Source organism: Balearica regulorum, chromosome 21, assembly GCF_011004875.1.
Source record: "Balearica regulorum gibbericeps isolate bBalReg1 chromosome 21, bBalReg1.pri, whole genome shotgun sequence".
NCBI classification, from domain to species: Eukaryota; Metazoa; Chordata; class Aves; order Gruiformes; family Gruidae; genus Balearica; species Balearica regulorum.
The window spans coordinates 5960937-5980444 of NC_046204.1; the positions used below are offsets into that span (position 1 = coordinate 5960937).

The window sequence follows — 19508 nt, forward strand, 5'->3', positions numbered from 1 at the left end:
GCATGCTAGTGCTTTCTTGCCAGGGTCCCATCTTGCTCTGTTCTGTTTCCCTGCAAGAGACTTGCTGTAGAATCTATTATGAAAGGAAAAAACCTTTTAAGTATAATAGGACTGGCTGTGGTGGGCTTTGTAGAAAAGAAAATTACAGTGGGATCTCATACGAGTGCAGCTGCCAGGATGCAATTGGCGACCCAGGACATCAGATGCCAGCTGCTGAGAGCAGGAATGGGCTGGTGGAGTGCTATATCCGGGGCTTCTCGTAGTGCCTCTGAGTATTAAAGCTGACAGGACTAAGAGGTGTGTTCATGCTAGTGCCTTGGCCACAAGTAGTTCATGTCTCAAACTCTCCAGTTCTCATCATCCAGCTGTTTTGTTCCAGTGTGGGATGTTTTGGAGGATGTTTCCATTCTTCGTTCAGTGTAGCTCACTACTAAGCTCAGTGGTGGTCTGCCCCAGAGATGGCTGCGGTGCACTGTGGGTTTGATGTGCAAAGGAAATAGGAGCCCTTTCTATCTTGTTGCCGCGTTCGGGACAGGGAGGAGACCCTTTTGCGTGGGTTTGGTTTTTTTTCCAGCAACATTGAATTTTTATGTTTTAATGCTAGGATTTCTAAATACCGTGAGTGTGGGTGATGAGAATATCTGCTATGAATTACTTGGGGACAGACCTCTCTCTGCGTAGCACACACATCTGCATTGGTCATCAGTGTTCCTAAAAGCTACTGTGTAGTATCACACAGCTGCTTGCTGGTGTTGGCACAACAGAAAGCATAAGGAACCCCTATTTGGAGCTGTGTGTGATAGAGCCCTTCAGTGGCAGGGAGCTTTAATACATCTAAATCCTTTTGTCACAGTTGCACTGACTTCCTGTAATCCTATGAAATTGCTTCGTCTCAATTTCCATGAAGTTTGTAACACGTGATAACTCATTAACCTCATGCGCTCTGTTCGTCTTGGACAGATGAGTTGACTTAGTCTTGGAATTGGATGTAGGTGTATGGTGCAGATTTCAGTGTATTCAGATACCTGGTGTTTGATCAAAATTCAAAAGGCATCTGGAACAAAATATTTATAATGTGAGCAAGATTTATTTTTTTTTCCCCAAGTACCCAGGCACTCACTTGCATTGGGACATGGCTGAACACAAGGAGCAATCACTCCCCTGAGGTCACAGCAGCTCTTGCAGGAAGCTCTGTGGAGCAGAAGTAGCTGTTCTCTGCAGTGAAGCTGCAAGGCATTTAGTGTCTTGGAAGGCGCCTCTTGGAGGGGAGTGGGAAGGTCAGGGCAGCTTTGCAGGATGCCCCAACAGCCAATGTGAACATCAGGTCTGCTGGCATGAGGGGGGAGTGTGGAGGGAAAGCCACCGGGCAGCTGCCTTCATTGTAACAGAGCTGCTGGGGAGGCTCTGTGTATTTAGTAGTTCAGCCTAGATAAGCCTGAAGCGGGGACCATGGCCCTACGTTGTATTTACAAGGGACACAATATCTGAGGGCTTAATCCTGGGGTTTATCCTGACTGTGAGATGGTGGCGTAGGAAAGGTTAACAATTGCATCATGACGTGGAATATTGATCCCCTTGCTGTACTGATTTCTTAGGGATGGCAGAGGCCTCGTTTCTTCTGTGGGGCAGACTGTTGGCAGCGAGTTGAATATTAACTAGCAACTTTGCTGCATTAAAGGCTGTGGTGAATAAAGCTTCTTTGTGTGACAGTGTGTGCAGAGGTAATGGAGGGGGAAAAGAGTTAAATTCTGAACTGGTTCTGGTCTCCCCAGAGTCAGAATCAAGGCTTGGCTCACAGTAGAGCTACAGTTACAGAGGACCTGGAGGGCATCTGTCAGGGCTGGACTGCGTAGGAGCCTTCCTGGACCTGCTCTGTGCCTTGCTTGAATTCCCACTACGTTTTAAGTGCACCTCCTCTGCAAACCCATTGCCCGTCAAGGGCTTCTGACAGGTTCAGGCTGCTGAGTCAGGGAACAGAGCATGAACTTCTTCCTGGGAAACTCATGGTGTTATACAAGATACAAGGACTCCTGTTTTTTGGATAGGACAGGTTGACACCACTCCACATAACTGAACAGAAAAAGCATGCTTAAGCACAGGACACAAATACCCAGCACACAAGGGAAGATCCACACACAATTGTGTCATTTTATTGTGTTTGTCTGGACTCTGGCTCGGCATGGCTGTGGTTTGGAAGGCCAGGGTGCCCCAGGCATCCAGGTGCAGCACTGCAGAAAGCCTGATGAAGCAGAGTGTGCACAAAGTGACCAGCTCTTTCCTTTGGCTACAGGTATTACACTGCACTTGTAATGGTGCACTTTGATGCAAAGTAGTGGCATTCAAGTATGTATGTGCTGGCAGCCCAGGAAGGGAAGATGGACACAAAAATGTAAGTGCCTATCTCTCTAGGCAACAGGATCCCCTATTAAGGGGATGCTCTTCTGAGAGGACTGACTAGCAGGGATAGGCTTGGCTTAGGGAAGCTCAGTTGTCTTTGTTCAGGAGTGGCTCACAGCCCTGACTGATATCAAGAGGCACTAGTGGGAGTATGTACGAAGTGCTGTCTTGTCAGTGAGCGTATGGAGTGGAGGCAGACATGTATTTTTTGCAGACACTGTTAGTAGGCAGGAAGATTTGAGGAAGTGGGGCTAACAACCGCTTTCTGTGTGAAGAATATCTCCTGCCTGTGAAGTCATACTGGATGACCAGGGTGCTTGTGGCATGAAGCATGCAGAGGCCAAGAAAGGGTAGACAAACTTGTTTTCATTCGTTCCTGGACACCTTCCCCAATTTGCTTCTAACCCACTTCCCCGATGTGCTCGTCATGTCTCTCCCAGCAATTACTCTCAGTTGCTGTCTGTGTGAGGGAGCCAAACAAGGCCCCAGGGTTGGACACCAGAGAGGTTTCAGCTCCCAACACTTTCCTTGATAAATGGATGCTGGGAACAGTGTAAGAGAAAAGGATCCAATCCCTATTGCTTTGCATTCTCATCACTAAAAATGAAGCACTTGGCAGCCAAGCTAGAGCTCCTGTGAAGCAAGTGATGACATCTATTGTTTATAAATGAGAGAAGCTAAGGTTCTCACTGTAGGTCATAGAAGCAGTTGGAGCCATGTGACAGGGCTCTGGGTTTCCCTGCTATGTCTATGCTTTTCTTTCTTTCTTTTCCACTCTAACTTCCAGAAAACATGCCTAAAGTACCACTTAAAGTTAAGGGGTGCCCAAGTCTGGAAAGCAGGCAGGAGGACTGTCTAGCTTGGGCTCGGTGCTAGGGGTTAGTGGCTTAGGAGAGAAGTAAGGTCTGCAGGATTTTTAGGAGATCTCATGTCTGACAGAGAACATCAGTGCAAGTGGTGAGGCTGAGTCTAATGTGGTGCATTCACAAGTCTATTCACATTCTTTGCATAGTCCCCTTGAGGAAAGATGGATGGTGGCCCCTGGCACACACACTCATACACAGAAAGGTTGTATACTCTACAGCCTGGAAGCAGCACCATGCAGAAACCATCCAAAGGCCATGGGATGCCCTGAGGGAAGTCAGCTCCAGCATGCAGACCCCAGTTCAGCATGGCTACGGCTCCACTGTGATGCTGCTGTTGGTAACACGTACGCCATACCATCCCTTCCAGAATAGTGTGTCCTGGCCACCGTGTTCGAAGCGGACAAAGCGGACCCCAGGCCCATAGTTGGAAAAAGTGTGGGAGATCTTTGGGACAAGAGACAAAATGGTTGTTGGTAAGCATCAATCCACCATGAACCTACCCTTCTGTAGTGCACAGAGCCTTCAACCCCACCTGCCCCAGCCATACCTACCAGGTTGGGTAACGATGAGGACATTTACAGTGGGAGTTACTGGGACGAGCTTTGATCCCATTGTTGTTCAGAGGCCATTGAACCTCTCCCACTTGGACATCTCCATCTTACACCTGCAGTGGTGGCTCAGCAAGTTTCCAAGTTTTATGTAAGGTGGCCTTCCAGTATAATCCCTTTGTTCAATCACAGGGTCATGGCTCCACAGAACACATGACAGAGCCTTCTCCTCCTCCAGAACTCTCCTGCTTCTCTCTGCTTGAAAATACTCCCGATTTCATGCAAGTTGGGTGTCATGTGCTGAGCCCACAGCTGTAACTCACCTCAGTCCAGTTGGCATCATTGTCCTGTGGGATGTCAATAGTCTCACTTTTGTACTCAGCCAGAACATCCTCATTCTCTGAGAGCAGTTTCACACAGAGCTCGTAGAGGCAGCCAGCATCACTGCGTCCTGCATACCTGCAAGGAGAGCCAAGCTGCCAGTCTTACCTGTGTGAACTCAGCAAAGGGCCAGAGCATGCAGCTGTGTCTGGCTGAATGCAGGCTCTACCAATCTCATCGAGTTACTGGTGCCATGGTTTGAGGTGGAAATCTGTAATGGTTCTTACCCTAACCCACCACCTCTCCTCATTCACACCAGGAACCTGGTCTTTAAAGGCCATATGCACCAACAGTTTGAAGCTCGTGGAAGCTGCTGGTAGCTCTGTAAGCCAAGACCCAGCCCTGGCCCACATCTAGAGGATCTGGCAGCTGAGGTTTTAGGGCCCAGTGCAGGTATAAGTCCTCCCTACTCTTCCTTCTCTTTCTGACTCTCTGCCTGCCTTCTGAGGCATCCTTGCTACTTACCAGTCTTTTACCACAACTTTAGGCTGGGTTGTATCCATCAGCTCTTCCCAGTAGCCCTCAGCCCTAAGGTCAATGACCTGAGCCTTTCGACACCACCTGAAAAGCAAGATGTTAGTTGGTATCACAGTCTCTCCTGGGACTAGGGGAACCAAAGATGTCCCTTTCACTGAATAAGAGAAGAAAGCAGCCTTACTCATAAGATGTAACAAAGTATTTATGGACTTCTTCACTAGGGAATTCTTTTCCAAAGTCCCCAGGGAGCTCTTCAATTTTCCAGCCATCACCTCCATTGTCTACCTCTCCCCAGTGCTGCAAGTCTTCTGCAAATGGCAGAAAAGAGACTTGGATGAGTCTTAATGTCTGTGGACCTGGGGAACCTGACCTTGTCCCATGGGAACCTTCCTCTGGCTTGTGAAAGGTATGCTGTTAGATGCAGCACTAGTTTTGTATGTAAATTGTTGATGTTTAAGTAGAGGTGGGGGAAAAACCTTTAGTCTGGTTGAACTGACTATTGACAAACATTCCCCAACAAAATGACTATGTATGTGTTGGTTTATTCAAGAAAGTACTCCAGTGAAATCATTTAGGTATTCTGAACTGTGTGTCAGCACTTTCAGTGTCATAACAGGAATAGCGTGGGGAAAAGATGCTGATTGCTTTCTTTCCAAATTGCTAAGTGGCATTTCTAGAAGCAGTATGGCCCTACACATTGGGCTTTTCTTGTCTTAGCCAGAGGGAACGTGGATGTTGGAAAAGCTTGCAGAAAAATAATCTGTAAACACAACAGAGAAGCTGTGTTGATATTGCTTTGGTCTATGATGTGTGAAATGTATTTGTTGCTGCTTGGGTTATGAGGCTTGGCTACTGCTGCTTATTGCTAAGCATCTTGTAGATCTGGCAAGCAAAGTTCATAGATTATCAGAATAATGGCAAATGGGGTATGTGCACAGCTCTGTAACATGGGCTGTAGTAAGGAGAGTACAAACAAGATTTGCCTGAGCTGCTTCAAGGAAGGAAGCAAGCCTGAAGTGCCTGGTCAGCAAAGGGCAGACTGGCTCCTGAGTGGGCAAAGGTTTGATCTTTCCCATCATGGTTTGGCAAACGGCAGTCTGGAAACCCAGATGCCACTACCATTACTGCACTGGACAGGGGTTCTGCAAAGGACACTTTTGTCTCTCAAATGTGATTCTGATCCCTGCAGGGATTTTTATAAAGTTGATGTCAAGTAGAGCCCTTTGTAAAGGCTGGTTATCGAAGGCTTGCGTGCCCATTAAATGATTTGACTGCATGCATTAAGTGACTTGACTCAGGCAAGAGGAAAACGCTGCAACCTGATGGCAACTAAAATATCTTTTCAAAGACTGGAGACACCCAATTCCTGGGGATTGGTCATCTCTATGAAAATCTTGGGGCTTGTTATGCTTGTCTCACCTTCACCACATGGGTTCTTGATGAGATTCTTCCTTTTCTTACTCAGGAAGTAGAAGTTTTGCCAGTTCTCCGCATCTTCCTGTGACTCTGCTCCAGTGAGGCCTTCCTGCTGACACTTCAGGATCCAAAGCGCAGCTCCATCAACCAGGTTCTTCCACTGGCAGCAGACCAGGCGGCACGCCAGCACCAAATCCACCGCAGGTATGGAAGCCAGGATTTTGATCAGGACTGCTTCAGGGAGGGACTCCATCCTTGGGCTGGGCAGGATGGAGCTTTCTGAGGAAGAAGGGGAAAGGAGTAGTGATACAGCAGTCTTCAGATGTGGGGTTCTCCAACCTCAGTGATGTCAAATACTGATGCGTTTAAAAAAAAGGGAAAATAAGCACGTTATCTGAAAGCATGATTTGGGGGGCACAGATTGCTTCCTGACCTCAAGGTCTCCTGACCCCTCTTAAGTTAATACCCTGAAGCATGTGAAAATGAATATTTTATGTTCTAAGTGAAGCCCTTAGTAAAATCCATCTACCAAATGCAAGTAGTTGACATCTGCAATTGTGATTAGTTTGCCAGTTTCGCAGACTGGAATTAGTCCTTCCAGAAACCTCTGCTGCTGCAAAAATCAGCTTCTTCATAATGACTTCCTCTGCAGAGGGAAGCAGCTGGGTGTTTGTGCTGCCTTTAAGAACATCACTGATAACAAATGTTGCAGAGCAGTACCTAAATATCCGTGGTGAGCATCTTGCCAACCACATTTGCAGTGGCTTGTCCTGTATCTGAAAGGCTTTCCCGCAAGGGGCTGGCACTTAATCTCCTTAGTCATGAGCCTGTACAAAGTATAGGTCTGGGATAACTGAAAATGACTCAGTTCATATTCTCTGATATTCCTTTTTCTGACCTTATAACCTAAGTAATTAAGTCAGAAGTGTGCATTTTAACTTCATGTGCTAATTCTGCACTCTGACTCCCGGCTCTCTGCTGCGTCGAGTTCTAGGGCCAGGCGCTGCAGGAATAAGGAAAGATGAGTGTGCAGATTCAGAGCCCCATGTCATCAGTATGGGATGCACTGTGATACTGCTTTTATCTCAGCTGAGTCCTGATCCTGGGAAGCTGCTGAGGCTGCAGCAAACTGCACAGATGTGGCCAAACTCCTCAGGAGTGAGTCATTAAGCCTAGGAGAGCACTAGGAACAAAGCAGGTGAAATATGGCAAGGGAGGGAAGAAACAGGGAGTGACTACTATAACAGCATCCTAAATCAAGATGTTCCAGATGCAGAGCTGTCATGTGGCCTCCATCCGCACTGCAGACAGCAGGAGGAAACCATCACTTAAAATTCCCTGGCTTTTATGGGGGTAGCATTGTGGATTTCCCCTATTTCCCCCCTTTGCAACCCTCAACCACAGTCCTGAAGGGTAAAATGTGATATTTAAAAAAGAAAAAAGAGATCATGCTGGTTTCATCCCCTGCTCTCTGCCTGGTGATGGGGCATTACCGCTCTCCTTGCTTAGCAAGTATTTCCCACGCACTCGGGTAAGGGGTGAAGGTCCCTACCTGACTTTGCTTTTCCACTCCGACCCACAGCATCTTAAAACCGGTCTACCACCGGCAGACCTCCCGGGGCAGCTTCCGACCCTCGCCGTGCTCGGGGCGCACTCCGGTTCCCTATCTGCTCCCACCCAACCCCTCTTCCCTCCCGTGCCGCCCAGCCGAGACGGCCGGGGTTAACCCCGCAGGGTTACAGCGCGGTGCCCCGCGGCGGGCGGCTCGGGGTGCCGTCCCTTTCCCGCTGCCCTCCCGGCAGGGCCGGCCCCGGGGTGCCGAGCGCTCCTACCTTCGGCGCTGCTCAGCAGGTCTGCGGCGGGCGGGCCGGGGCCGCCTCGGGCCGGGCCGCCCTGATAAAGGGCGCGGGGGCGGGGAGGCTGCGGCCCCGCACGGCGCCGCCTCCTTGCCGGCTGCCCGCCCCGCCCGCTGCGGAAGGGCCGCCGCCTCACATCCGTGTCCGGAGGGCGCAGACGGGCGGAGCCCAGGTGGGGCCGGGGCCGGGCAGGGGGGCGCCGGCGGGGGAGCGCGCTGCCCGGGTGCTCGCCGGGGCCACGGCCCGCGGCACGGCTCCGTCCCCTCGGGACCCCGCGGGCGGCCCGGCAGCCTGGGGCGGTCGTTCGCGTACTTCTGCTAGTAACTAGTAAAATCTGTTTATTTCTCGAAAATCAGTGCTGCCGGTGCCCGGGGATTTTCCGTCGCGTACCCCTACACCCCGTCACCGAAGCTGTCGGTCTGCGATGACAACCATTTGCGATCTCCCCGAAGATGTCCTGGTGGAGCTGTTCTCGCTGCTCCCAGCCCGGGACCTGCTCTGCGCCTGCAGACTGGTCTGCACGCAGTGGCGGTACGTGGTGGATTTGACCACCCTATGGAAACGCAAGTGCCAGCGCGAGGGGTTCTATATTCAGAATTTGGACAGAAGCATCTCTGACTGGAAGGTCTTCTATATGCTCTGCAACTTGAAGAGAAACTTAATCAAAAACCCCTGTGCTGAAGGTTTGTTTAATTATTTATAGTAGAGAGCTAAGAGTTTCCTAACAGTCAGAATGAGTCAGTGGCCTAGCATTACTCAAGTACTGATGGTGGTGTGGGACTGTCCAGCGACTGATGAATCTCTGCTGGATCAGATCCAAAAGTAAATGTCCACAATAAAACTCCCGTGCATAGACAAAGTAATTGTAAATATGTATCTGAAATTGCGACCAGAAAAATCTCTGGTGTCACTAAGGCCCCAGCACTGCAGGCAATGACAGTTAATTTGCACAGGAAGTACAATATGGTAATGAAACGATCAGGTATTGGGATTGAACGTTCAGACAGCAGGGGAATTTTTGTTGACGTGACTACAGTAATTCTACTTTATTATTGATTATGAGTTTCTGATGTGGTCAGGAAGTTGCTACCTGTTGTCCTACATTAAAAATAATGGCAACATGAAGACAGTACTCACCTTCAGCTGTAGGAAATACAGAGTGTACCTGAAAACTTTGATAAGTTGGTTCCTAGTATTCTTCTGTACTGATTCTTTAACAAAAGCAGAGCTACTGCTGGAAACTGAAGTGAGGTCCTAATGCTCATCTTTAATATCTATGTTTTTAGAGAACTTTCAGCACTGGAAACTTGATAGCAATGATGGAGATAAATGGAAAATTGAGGATCTGCCTGGACCTCATGGAAAAGAGATTCCGGACCCCGAAGTACACAAATACTTTGTCACTTCATATGGGTAAGAACTGGATTCCAGTAATCTGGAGCTGGGACATCTGCTTCCTCCTGTCTGTCTGCAAAGGCTCTATGGATAGGCAGCTTGAGGCAGGTCACTGAACCTTAGCCTATGTGTGGGAAAAGGAGCTTAATTAACCTTTTATACTAGTCTAAAGAGACAGGTGTACTGCTGAGAGAATTAATCGCAGCATGTGCTAAATTTCTCTGTCCCTACCATGAATTTCCTGGAACTTTTTTATAGTCATGATAATCCACATGGGATCTCTGCTTCTCTTCTACAAAGGTGGTGGGCAAACTGCTTCTCTTCTACCAAAGGCGGTGGGCAAAGGTTAAAGTTTGCCAAGCTAATCAGACGCGCTTACCCGACAAGGTCAGAGCTCTGTAACCTCTAAGAGTGGTAGGTGTGTCTGTCATGCTAACAGCATGCAATAAAAGCTGTCAACAAAGGAGGATTAGCTGCTTTTACATCCATTAAGCAGTAGTTTCCTGTTACTAACATATGCTATACAAGCCCAGGGACCCCTTTTAATCCAGCTTGTAGGTAACTATTGCTTTTATCTGGGAGTCAACTTCTGAGGTCACTTCCTAGTCTAGTTCTGGCTATGGAAGAAGGCTTGCCTTAGCCATGTCAGCCCTGTGGACCTTCAGGGGCTGGGCAGGCTTTTGGTAAGAGTAAAGCTGTCAGGGAAAGCGTGGATGTTGAGAGGGAAGAGATGTTTTGTGAAGTTGTGAATATTGCTGTTGCAGGCCATGCTTCAAGTCTCAACTCATTACCCTGCAGAAAGAAGGATACTGGAATCAGTTGATGGATGAGAAACGGCCTGAAATTGTAGTCAAGGACTGGTACGTGTATGCACTGAACACTAGAATTTCTGGCACTGGCCCAGAGATAAGCTAGGCCTCTGAAGCTTTTCATGCTATAGAGTGAGTTCTTTGGGAGTTGTAGCTCTTCAGTAAAGGATAAACTAAATCTAAGCTTATTCAATGGGCTGTAAGGAGGTGGCTAATCCTGTGAAGAGCAGGATAGGTGGAAGTTTTAGAACTTCATAGCTGTGGGGATGACATTCCTTTTCCCCTGCAGATGAGGGTCCCCTTGGAGACTGTTTTTGCACACTAAAGAAAACTGAATGCTGGGTATACAACTCCTTGATTACTCCCTGCCTCTCTAGGTATGCTGCCAGATTTGACTGTGGGTGTCGCTATGAACTTACGGTGAGGCTGCTTTCTGAGGACTACATTGTCCTTGAGGAGTTCTGCCCTGAGCCAGTGATTATAGAACAGTGGAATGATGCAATGTGGAGAGAGGTAAGCAGCAGCCCAACATCAGTATTGTGACACTTAAATCCTGCAAGTCTTACCTGGCCCACTTTCTCTGCTCTTCAGCCTCCTCTACTCAACACAAAAGGTTAGTCCTTGCTGTTGACAACACTGGAGAAGCAGGAGGGCCATGAAAGAGCTAGGTTTGGTTTGTAGGTGCCCAGAGTTTTCTAGAGTATCCCTGGGGCTTCTGTGTTATTTTTAGCTCAGTCTCTTTAATTGTTTCTGGTTTTCACTTAAGTTTTTGTCTAAATAACTAAGTTACAAGAACACCAAGTTTTTATTGGATCAAAAAGCTTTGTTTTATACTACAGCATGTATGTCATTTAAAGTATTGCAGACATTACTTAAACTGCTAAACATGTTTAACTGGTTTGATTGGCTGTGGATTCCCCAGTATGTTGTTGCGTACGTGACAAACGTACCTAAGAATCAAGCTTAATGTTACATTTGACTTGGAGAAGACTTCAGGGTAGAAGGCTGAATAAGAAAGGGTTTCTTCCTGTCCCTCAAAGGGATATGATGCACTTCCAATGAAAGATATATTAGAATGAGCTTTTTCTGGGACCAAGACTCACATACGGTAATTGTCTGAGCTTCTAGGTCAGTGCTGGTTTATTTAAACAAATTAAGAGGAATTTTCTTCTTTCTCTCCAGATTTCTCATACCTTCCAGAATTACCCAGCTGGAGTTCGTTACATCTGGTTTCAGCACGGAGGCCAAGACACCCAGTTCTGGGCAGGATGGTATGGGATCCGAGTGACAAACAGCAGCATCACCATTGGGCCCCTGACATTGTTATGAAGGCACAATATATAAGTGTTTGCTTTTACCTCAGGACTGTAACCGGGTGGTCTCAGGTGCACTTATTTGTCTGTACTCTCTGGATGTGTGTCCTGGCTTTGTCTTGCACAGTTGGTCTTGCATACAAGCAGCTAGTTCTCCTTATTCACAGCAGAACTTCTGCAGGCCCAGCCCTTTAGAAGGACTTCTGTCTTCATCTTTCATCCTCCTGTACCATGGATGTTACTGCAATTACTAGTGCCCTTCCAGAGGAGGAAGACTTGGACAATTACATATGACATCTGCTTTTTCTAGTTAATATGTCCTTGTGTTACAGCCAAACACTGTCTTAAATAGAAACCTTTTCTTGTTTGTTTATGGAACTTAGGAAAGATAAGGCTAAAATGTTACATTTCAGATTATCAATGCTGTCTTCAATGGCTGTGCTACAGAGAGACGACTTTTGTATGGTATTTTCCTGTTTCAGTTTAATTATGTATAAAAACATGTATCTTTCACATCAGACCTTTCATAGCATAAGGAAACTGTCAACCCTTTTTCATAAATGCTATGTCATTGATACTTAATTCCTTACCATTTCCGTAAGTGTATATGATCAAAATAGTACATGACTTCCCTGTCCAAATACAGCCCATCACTGTTTGAATAAAGAGCTAGAGAAAGAGGAGATAAGAAATCCCCTAAGGTAGCTACCTTACAACATAAGTGCCTTTTGATGGTGCTGGGCTTTTTCCATACTACCTTTGTACTACCAGAGTATTTGGTTTGTACTGAACAGTCTAACCCTATATAAAATGTTAAAGCAGCGTACAACCTCGATCTATAGTATTCTTGCACGTTTTACTTGGAGGAAGCAGGGAGGTACTATACTGGTTGTGTTACCGAATTGTCTGACGAACAAGCTCAGCTCAAATACCATGAACCACATCTTCTACCCCTGTATGCATAGAGGCATACACTAAGGCTGCCTTCCTCCTCCTTTGATAGGTGTAGGATTAACAGTGTTTCCTTTGTCTGTTCTGTTAGGAGTAGGACATCTGGCAAGTGTCCTTGCTGGACAAATTCCACCTTGCTAATGCCACTTGTGGGTGACAGCTCTCCCATGGAAAGGAGAAGAGACCAAGGTTGTATAGCCTCTCATGGGAACTGACAGATTCCACATATGTTCCAGAAAAGGTATGGAAAAGTGGTGGAAGCTCTGCGTAAAATTCAAAGCTCCATACAAAATAAAAATACTTCCTCACTTAAGGGGGGAGGCTGGTTTGGACAGAACTCGGCCTAGTTCAACTGGGGCAAAACTTCAGTATTTATTGAAGACTACTTGGGACAGTCACAGTGGACAGACACTATGTAAGGCCTCACTCACCGAGTCCATTGCTCTAGTGGAGCATACAACAGACTGCTGTACATCGCTACCAATGTGCAAAGGCGATGCCCTATTAAGGTGAGAACTGGATTTGTACAAAGCGTGACTGCATAAAGCAGTTGGCTACGTCCTGCCCCCAGGGATTCACTGTAACAAAACCTATACTCACTCTCACACATGAGCGTACATGGGAACAGGCTCTGGCTCCACATTCCAAGTCAGTTCTATATACAGCAGTAAGAGCACTTGAAATAAAGAGGCAGCAGCTGCTCTACATTCACCCAGAAGGCCAGCTGAAGAGATGGTTATCAAGGTATGGTTTGTGAGATATCTTATTCAACTGGAAGATCAGATGAGGCTTGAAGGCAAGGAAGATTTGAAATCAGGTGCCTTTGTGGGCTCGCTCTTCTACGTATAGCTGCATCTGGAGGAGAGAAATAAGCATCAGTTCTGCTTGATATGCAGGTAGGTGAATGGAAAAAAAGTCTGCAACAGACTAAATAGGGAGAGTTTGTACATCCCCTCGCAACCAGGTTTCTGTTTTATTATGAGGAGTCTTGCCCCTGGTTTTGATTACTGGCACAGGCATCTGCAAGACTAAGCAATAATACTGCTCAGCAATATTAAAACTGTTACTGTACAGAAAAGGGCAGAGCTGACATCAGAGTAGACAAAGCTTAGACCTCCGTGCAGTTTCAGCCACCTCTTGGGCCGGAATGCTCTGCTCACCTTTAAGATATCAGATGTCATAGTTTTCAGGGGAATAAGCCGAGGGTCATGCATGTGCACGTCTTGCTCATCAGCGAGGATCCACGGGAAATCCTAGGGGCAGGAACACAAGGTGCTTTATTTGCAGAGAGGGTCTGTAAGGTGAGCTCTCTTTCTCAGCACTAGGCGAGAGATCTAGTGGCTGAGGGAAGAAACGGTAACTCAAACCTTTCCCAACAGCAAAACTTAACACTTGCACACTTGGCCCTGAGACTCAGCATAATTATCTTCAATTACAGCGTCAAACTATAATGTAAACTCATTTTACTTATTCCAAAGGTGACATCTCACTTCTTCAAAAAAAATATATACTCTTAGCTGTCCTGAGCTGGCATGTTTTATTTGTTACACCAGCATTTAACTGCAACTCCAAAATGCTCAGGGCATGGATTTCTGTCCTGCCTTGCAAGTTTAAAGGTTGGCCTACTATGCTACCAGTTTCCATTACTAAGCAGTACAAGCAGGCTTCTATTTCAAAACAATTTTATACTTCACTAGCTTTATTTATTGTGCCTTAGGACACGCAAAGTAACTTAGCTTTGGGGGGGAAAAGTTTCCCTGTACCTAAGCAAGAATTATTTTTTAAAAAAATCTTGCTTTAAAAAGTGATCTGCACAGACTTTCCTGCAAAATAAAATGTATTTGTGCCCCTAGCCCCACCCACCCCCCCCCCCCCCCCCGCAGTTACTTGAATCTTAGTTTTCCTTGTTATTTATAAAGAATCAGTCATCCGCACATAGTGGACGTGAGATGAGAGGGGAGGTTTTGTGTTACTTAAGTTGAAGTGCGTATTCTGTATGTCAGAGTACCTTTAAGTGACTGAGCAAGCATTATGCACTAAGAATTGTTACAATCTAATTCAGGCATTGAAGCAGCTGTTGTCTGAAATTGTGGCTGGTGCGTGGTGAATGTGCTCCAGTTACCAGTGTAAACCATTTTAACACATTCAAAGCAAAGTTGTGCGGTGTATCATGTGAAGTTAACATGCATGTTCAAGATATCTAGCAGCCTTAACCTTAGAGATGCCAAAACTCTTTAATTTCCAGTCTTTGCTCTGCAGCTTGCTCACACGTAATCAGGTAGCCAAAGATACTGCTCACCTTTATCACCTGGATCTTTTCCATGTTCCGTGTGGCAGCCTCCCGTGTGTGAACCAGAACTGTGAAGGTGCAACCTGCAAGAGAAATGGTAGGCTCCAGACTGGGGGCAACTAACAAAGGCTCAGACGTCACCTGCTGTCTCAAGTCAAGCAATGCTACGCTATTAGGCTGTACAGACACGTTTACCTGGGGGATTGTTGTCAAGCACAGCATCGCACACACTGATCTTCAGGATGAAGGCACGCAGTAACTGCTCCACGTGGGACAGCAGGGACTCTGAGCTGTTGAGGAGACAGCAGTTGTTACTGGCATGCAGCAAAGCGCTGCTTCTAGAACACCTCTGCAGAGGCAGGTGTTGGATGCTACAGGCAAGCAGCAATGGAAATTTTACCTAATGGAAAGAAGAGGTGGCTGGGTGATCTCAAAGACAAATCTCTCCACAGGGTGGTGCTCTTTGTCCAGGATTACAACTACAACTTTCTCCACATCATTCTGCAAGAACAAAGATAGAAAAATCCCTCCCTTAAAATAAGCTGTCTTCTGCCCCCAGTGTGCTTCACATACTTCTGATAAAGTGGGAGTATGCTTATTTGTTGTGGCTCACGGCACTAGCAGTTATCCAAAGCTTGATAGCTGTCAGATTATTATTACAGATCAGAAAAAAAAGCTTTTGCTAAGCCATTTCTTGCTAGATGTTAAACTGAGAGCTTCTCGCTAAGGCCTAGGGAGAGGAAATGCACTAAATAGTACATTTCTCTAGATACTGTTTTGGAACAAAGGAGGAAATGTACAGCCACCTCATTGCACCACTCAGGAATGGACAAGGAAGTTAAGGTATGCTTAGACTGCTGGCCAAATATAGCAGCTTTGTACTACTGCAATGTAAAACTGACTTATTTCCAGCCTCTAAACATGGATTAGGTTGTCTGTAAAGAGCAGAGAATGCAAAATCTGTTAGCATCCTGCATCCTGAAGTGTTTCATATGGTCATATCTCTCTCTCACAAAACCTAGAGTTCAAACCTACCTTTGCTTGCTGGCGTACAGCAAAGCATTCAAACTATTCTGCCAGATAGGTGCTTAAACTTAAATGTATTCAAAAGCAGAATGTTAACATGTAGGATGATGTAACTGAAAAGATACAGCTGTATATCCTCATGTTGCATGTATAAGATGCAACTAAATGCCAATGATCAGCAGCAAGGCTGGGCCTTAACTGCAAGGAAAGGTTATGGACATTATTTATATTTGTTAGTAACTTTATCAGCAAGTATACTGTATATGGTAAATATGTAAATAAATTTTGCAATGAAGACAGTATTTACGTTCTCCCAGGTCCCTGATATGCTCTTACCTTCTCAAGCAGTGGCTTTACACAGTGCAGTGTGTCCTGGATGTACTGATTCAGCTCCGGGTGGCAGGACATCTGTAGCAAAAACAGTGAATAGTCAGAGCTGTGTTCTGATGTGAACCAGGACAATGTTAAATGGGAAGACTTAAACAGAAGCACCAATGTGTTACAAGGCACTTGAGTTATGCTTCAAATAGAATTTTTCACCACTAAGTTGCCAATTCAAACCAGTAATTCTTTCATGGAAGGGTTAATTAGCTGAGGCAGATCACTGTACCCACACACTTGTAGTATACTGGGAATATATACCCGCAATAGCATATTGGGAATAGTATATTCCAACCATCTCTACTTCCTAGGAAGCATGCTTTCGTGTTACCTTACTGCATATAGCTGGGGAAGCCTTCTACTACTGTTGTCCATGATCTGCTTGTTCCATGAGTACTGCTGTATCCTCAGCTACAGGGCTGTTTTCCCTTTTGACAGGAACTAAGTTCTCTTCAAAAAAGAGTTTGCACATTAAAACAAACTCTGGAAGTGATTTAGTTTGTTCTGGTGAGTGTTGACTGATCCCTGCTATTTTGTTTGTCCACGTGGCTGTCAGCTTCCAGGAGAATGTCCTACCTGGACAGGTACATTGTATTTTTTCCTCTTCTGAAAGATCCCAATAGGGTAAACTTCTCTGACATATAAGATAAGGTGAACAGCCACTTCCAGAAATTCTGAAAGAACATCCGCAACAACTGAAAAACAAAAGTAAAGGATGCTGAAGTAGGGAGGGGAGCAATACCATATACTCATAGGAATTATTCTTTTTAAGGTATTTTTCCCTGCATAATTTTCACCTGCTTCCCCTTAGCTGCAGGAAATTTAGGGATAGAGCAACCCTCCAACAACAATTCCAGAAGCTCATGTGCCAACAAGAAGCCTTGCAAGCATACCAGTTTGCAGCTTAGCACGTATATTACCTTGCCCAAAGTTAAGGTCCTGCCGTGTGAGAGTGGTCATCTTTCCCAGAACCTGGAAGAAATCACAAAAAAATGTTTGTCCTCTGGCTCCTACATTATTAATATAGTCAGCTTGTGGAGCCATCCACTTCCCTAGTGCTGCCGAGCTCAGACCCAAACTGTCCTCTGCGCTTAGTCACAAGCCTACAACCGCTGCCACGACAAATCCACAGGGCCCACTGTGAAAGGTTTAAGCACCCTCCATAATGAAGAACATGGTGTCAGAAACCACCAGTAGTGCAAAAACCAAAGGCAGTATCATTGCTGTGTTCCAGCTCTCACCTCATATTGATAGATTACTCATAATTTAATTGCTGCTTTTCTTAATTGGGTTTTATTTAATAATAATAATTAAAAAACAATGTGAAAATCTGCCCAGTTCACAATTCTTCACTGTCTCCCTTTTTGATGCAGTTTGCTAGGACTGGAGAATTCATGATTCCTAAGACACAGAGAAGTTTAGACAATCGCTTTTTAGTGGCACAAGGAATACTATATTTTTAAAGCCACACAAGTGTTCTTGTAACAGACTAGAAAATAGCCCTTTTCGAACCACTATATCCTATTATAACACAAGAACTTCTCAGTCTTACGGGTTTATTCTCACAACACTGCCACAAAACATTGTTTGTTCAGGCTAGGATCTGCATCTTCCATTGACACAACACGGGTACTTATCATCCAGACGCTCCTTGAATTCTGACAGGTTTGGTGCTGTGACACTTCTCTGGGGAGCCTGACATTTGTGACAATTATATAGGGCAGCACATTATTGTGCCAAATTGAATACCGTGTGCCAACAATCAAACAGCAGACTCTGGGGTTCAACTTTCCAACAGCTTGCCTTATATAGTGGAGTCCGTGCCTTACATGTTTTAAGCTATGGTGTAGATAATTTTCTATTACAAATTGTAATTTGTTTCATTATTTTTATCCATGCTCTTTGCGTGCATGCAGATTCTAATCGCTAATAGCAGCACCACTGTTCATAAACTGTGTATGTATGTCTTTAAATGCCTCCAGGAGCACAGTGGCTCCATCAGTAACACAGGGGGAACACAGCCCTCTGGTAAGCCACAGTCATTCCAATCAGGCACTGATTTTCAAGGTCCTTTAGCTGCAACAAACCATGTTTTTTCAGATCTACGAAGAATTACTTCAACCGTCACAAAATAGGGAGCTATTCTCTTCTCCCTTTTTAAATCAGAATCTTACCATTGTATACAAAGACTTCCTGGAACATTAGTTATCTGCTAAAATAAACAGAATTAAGATACTTAAGCATCTCTCTAGCACCTCAGCTGCAGTGACTCTCAAATTTGTACAGAAGATCTATATCAGAGTAGCATAAAGAATGTGCGTTTTTAGAGGTTTAGGTTCACATCCCCACCTAAACATTGCCTTTCTTAAACTGAGGCCCCAGGGAAGCAACAGCATCCCCAGAGAGCCACCCTTCAACACCGTCACAAGGGCAGGCCCAACAACCACACATTTAATATTGCCTCAGCTTGAGGTTTTGGACTAACTGACTGGAGCAATGCTGCAGTTAGCAGCCTTTCATCTATTCATTGGAATTTGCTGTCCTATATGTACGAGGTCAGTTTCCAGAAAAAGTCTTCCCAGAACACCGGACAGCTCTGAGGGATGGCCAGGGGAAGCGAGAAGGAGCAGGCATCAGGAAAAAGAAAGCCTGCACTTCCTTTGTGGTGCTTTTTGGAACCTAGCAATCCCTTACTGAAGACGTTTCAGAAGAAAAGGGAAACAAAGAAGGCAGGGATATCACGTAATTTGTAATCCACCACCTTCAAAGTGCCCACGTCTATTACATGGGTTCCCGTGCTGGCCCAGAATAACCAGCACAGGCCTCCGGCATCAGCTTGTGCTGTGCCCCGCCGCTTCACGGCTTCACAGGAGAACAAGGAGAATCCCCAAACGCTCCTTCACCGTTTCACCTTGGTTTCTCTAACGACTGGGCAGATGGAAGGACGGACGGGATGGGTACCCCAGGGCGCCCCGGTCCCGCCGCTCCTCAGCAGACAAGCGCTGCCTTTCCTTCGGTATTCCTGCCGGCATTTCTGAGCCCGTGCTGCCAGGCGCTCAACACTGTCCCCCGAAATAGGGTTCCCGACCTCGCAGAGCCCCCTCAGCACAGCCCTCCATTCCCCTATTGCCAGCCCACGCTCCCGCCCGCCACGGTGACCCGCAGCGACCGTCATCGCCTCGACCCCACCCGCCCGAGCCGCGGAAGACCCCCGGTGACCCTCACCGCCTCGGCCCGGCCCGCGGGGACCCTCTGCGCCCCTTACCGCCGCCCCCGCCCGCTCCGTGCCGACCCCGCCGACCGTCACCGCCGCAAACGCGCGGCGCCCACCGCGGGTGCCCGGGCGGCGGCGCGGGCGTGTGACGTCAGGGCGGCGGGCGGCCCGAGCGCCCCCCGGTGGCG

The 19508-nt window shown here is 46.6% G+C and overlaps 3 protein-coding genes across 4 annotated transcripts; 1 reads left to right on the forward strand and 2 right to left on the reverse strand.

Moving 5' to 3' along the window:
• Positions 1–2123: 2123 nt before the first annotated feature.
• On the reverse strand, positions 2124–8301 carry LOC104643392 (F-box only protein 2). Its single transcript, XM_075773054.1, has 6 exons — positions 7918–8301; positions 6089–6364; positions 4851–4977; positions 4658–4753; positions 4135–4270; positions 2124–3707 (listed from the first exon to the last, which is right to left on the reverse strand). Exons 2-6 carry the CDS (start codon positions 6336–6338, stop codon positions 3573–3575), a joined length of 744 nt encoding a protein of 247 aa, XP_075629169.1. The 5' UTR covers positions 6339–6364; positions 7918–8301; the 3' UTR covers positions 2124–3572.
• A 64-nt stretch (positions 8302–8365) lies between these two features.
• LOC104630643 (F-box only protein 6) lies at positions 8366–11516 on the forward strand. Its single transcript, XM_010297628.2, has 5 exons — positions 8366–8624; positions 9228–9354; positions 10101–10196; positions 10523–10658; positions 11328–11516. Exons 1-5 carry the CDS (start codon positions 8366–8368, stop codon positions 11472–11474), a joined length of 765 nt encoding a protein of 254 aa, XP_010295930.1. The 3' UTR covers positions 11475–11516.
• MAD2L2 (mitotic arrest deficient 2 like 2) lies at positions 10928–19497 on the reverse strand. 2 transcript variants are annotated; one of them, XM_075773057.1, is made up of 9 exons: positions 19372–19497; positions 17027–17078; positions 16683–16801; positions 16062–16133; positions 15100–15200; positions 14895–14989; positions 14709–14782; positions 13570–13662; positions 10928–13264 (listed from the first exon to the last, which is right to left on the reverse strand). In XM_075773057.1, the coding sequence occupies exons 2-9, from the start codon at positions 17064–17066 to the stop codon at positions 13223–13225; spliced, it is 636 nt and encodes a 211-aa protein (XP_075629172.1). In that variant the 5' UTR covers positions 17067–17078; positions 19372–19497; the 3' UTR covers positions 10928–13222. The 2 variants fall into 2 exon arrangements, with proteins under 2 accessions (XP_075629172.1, XP_075629171.1); XM_075773056.1 differs by having other exon boundaries at positions 19408–19431.
• Positions 19498–19508: the final 11 nt, after the last annotated feature.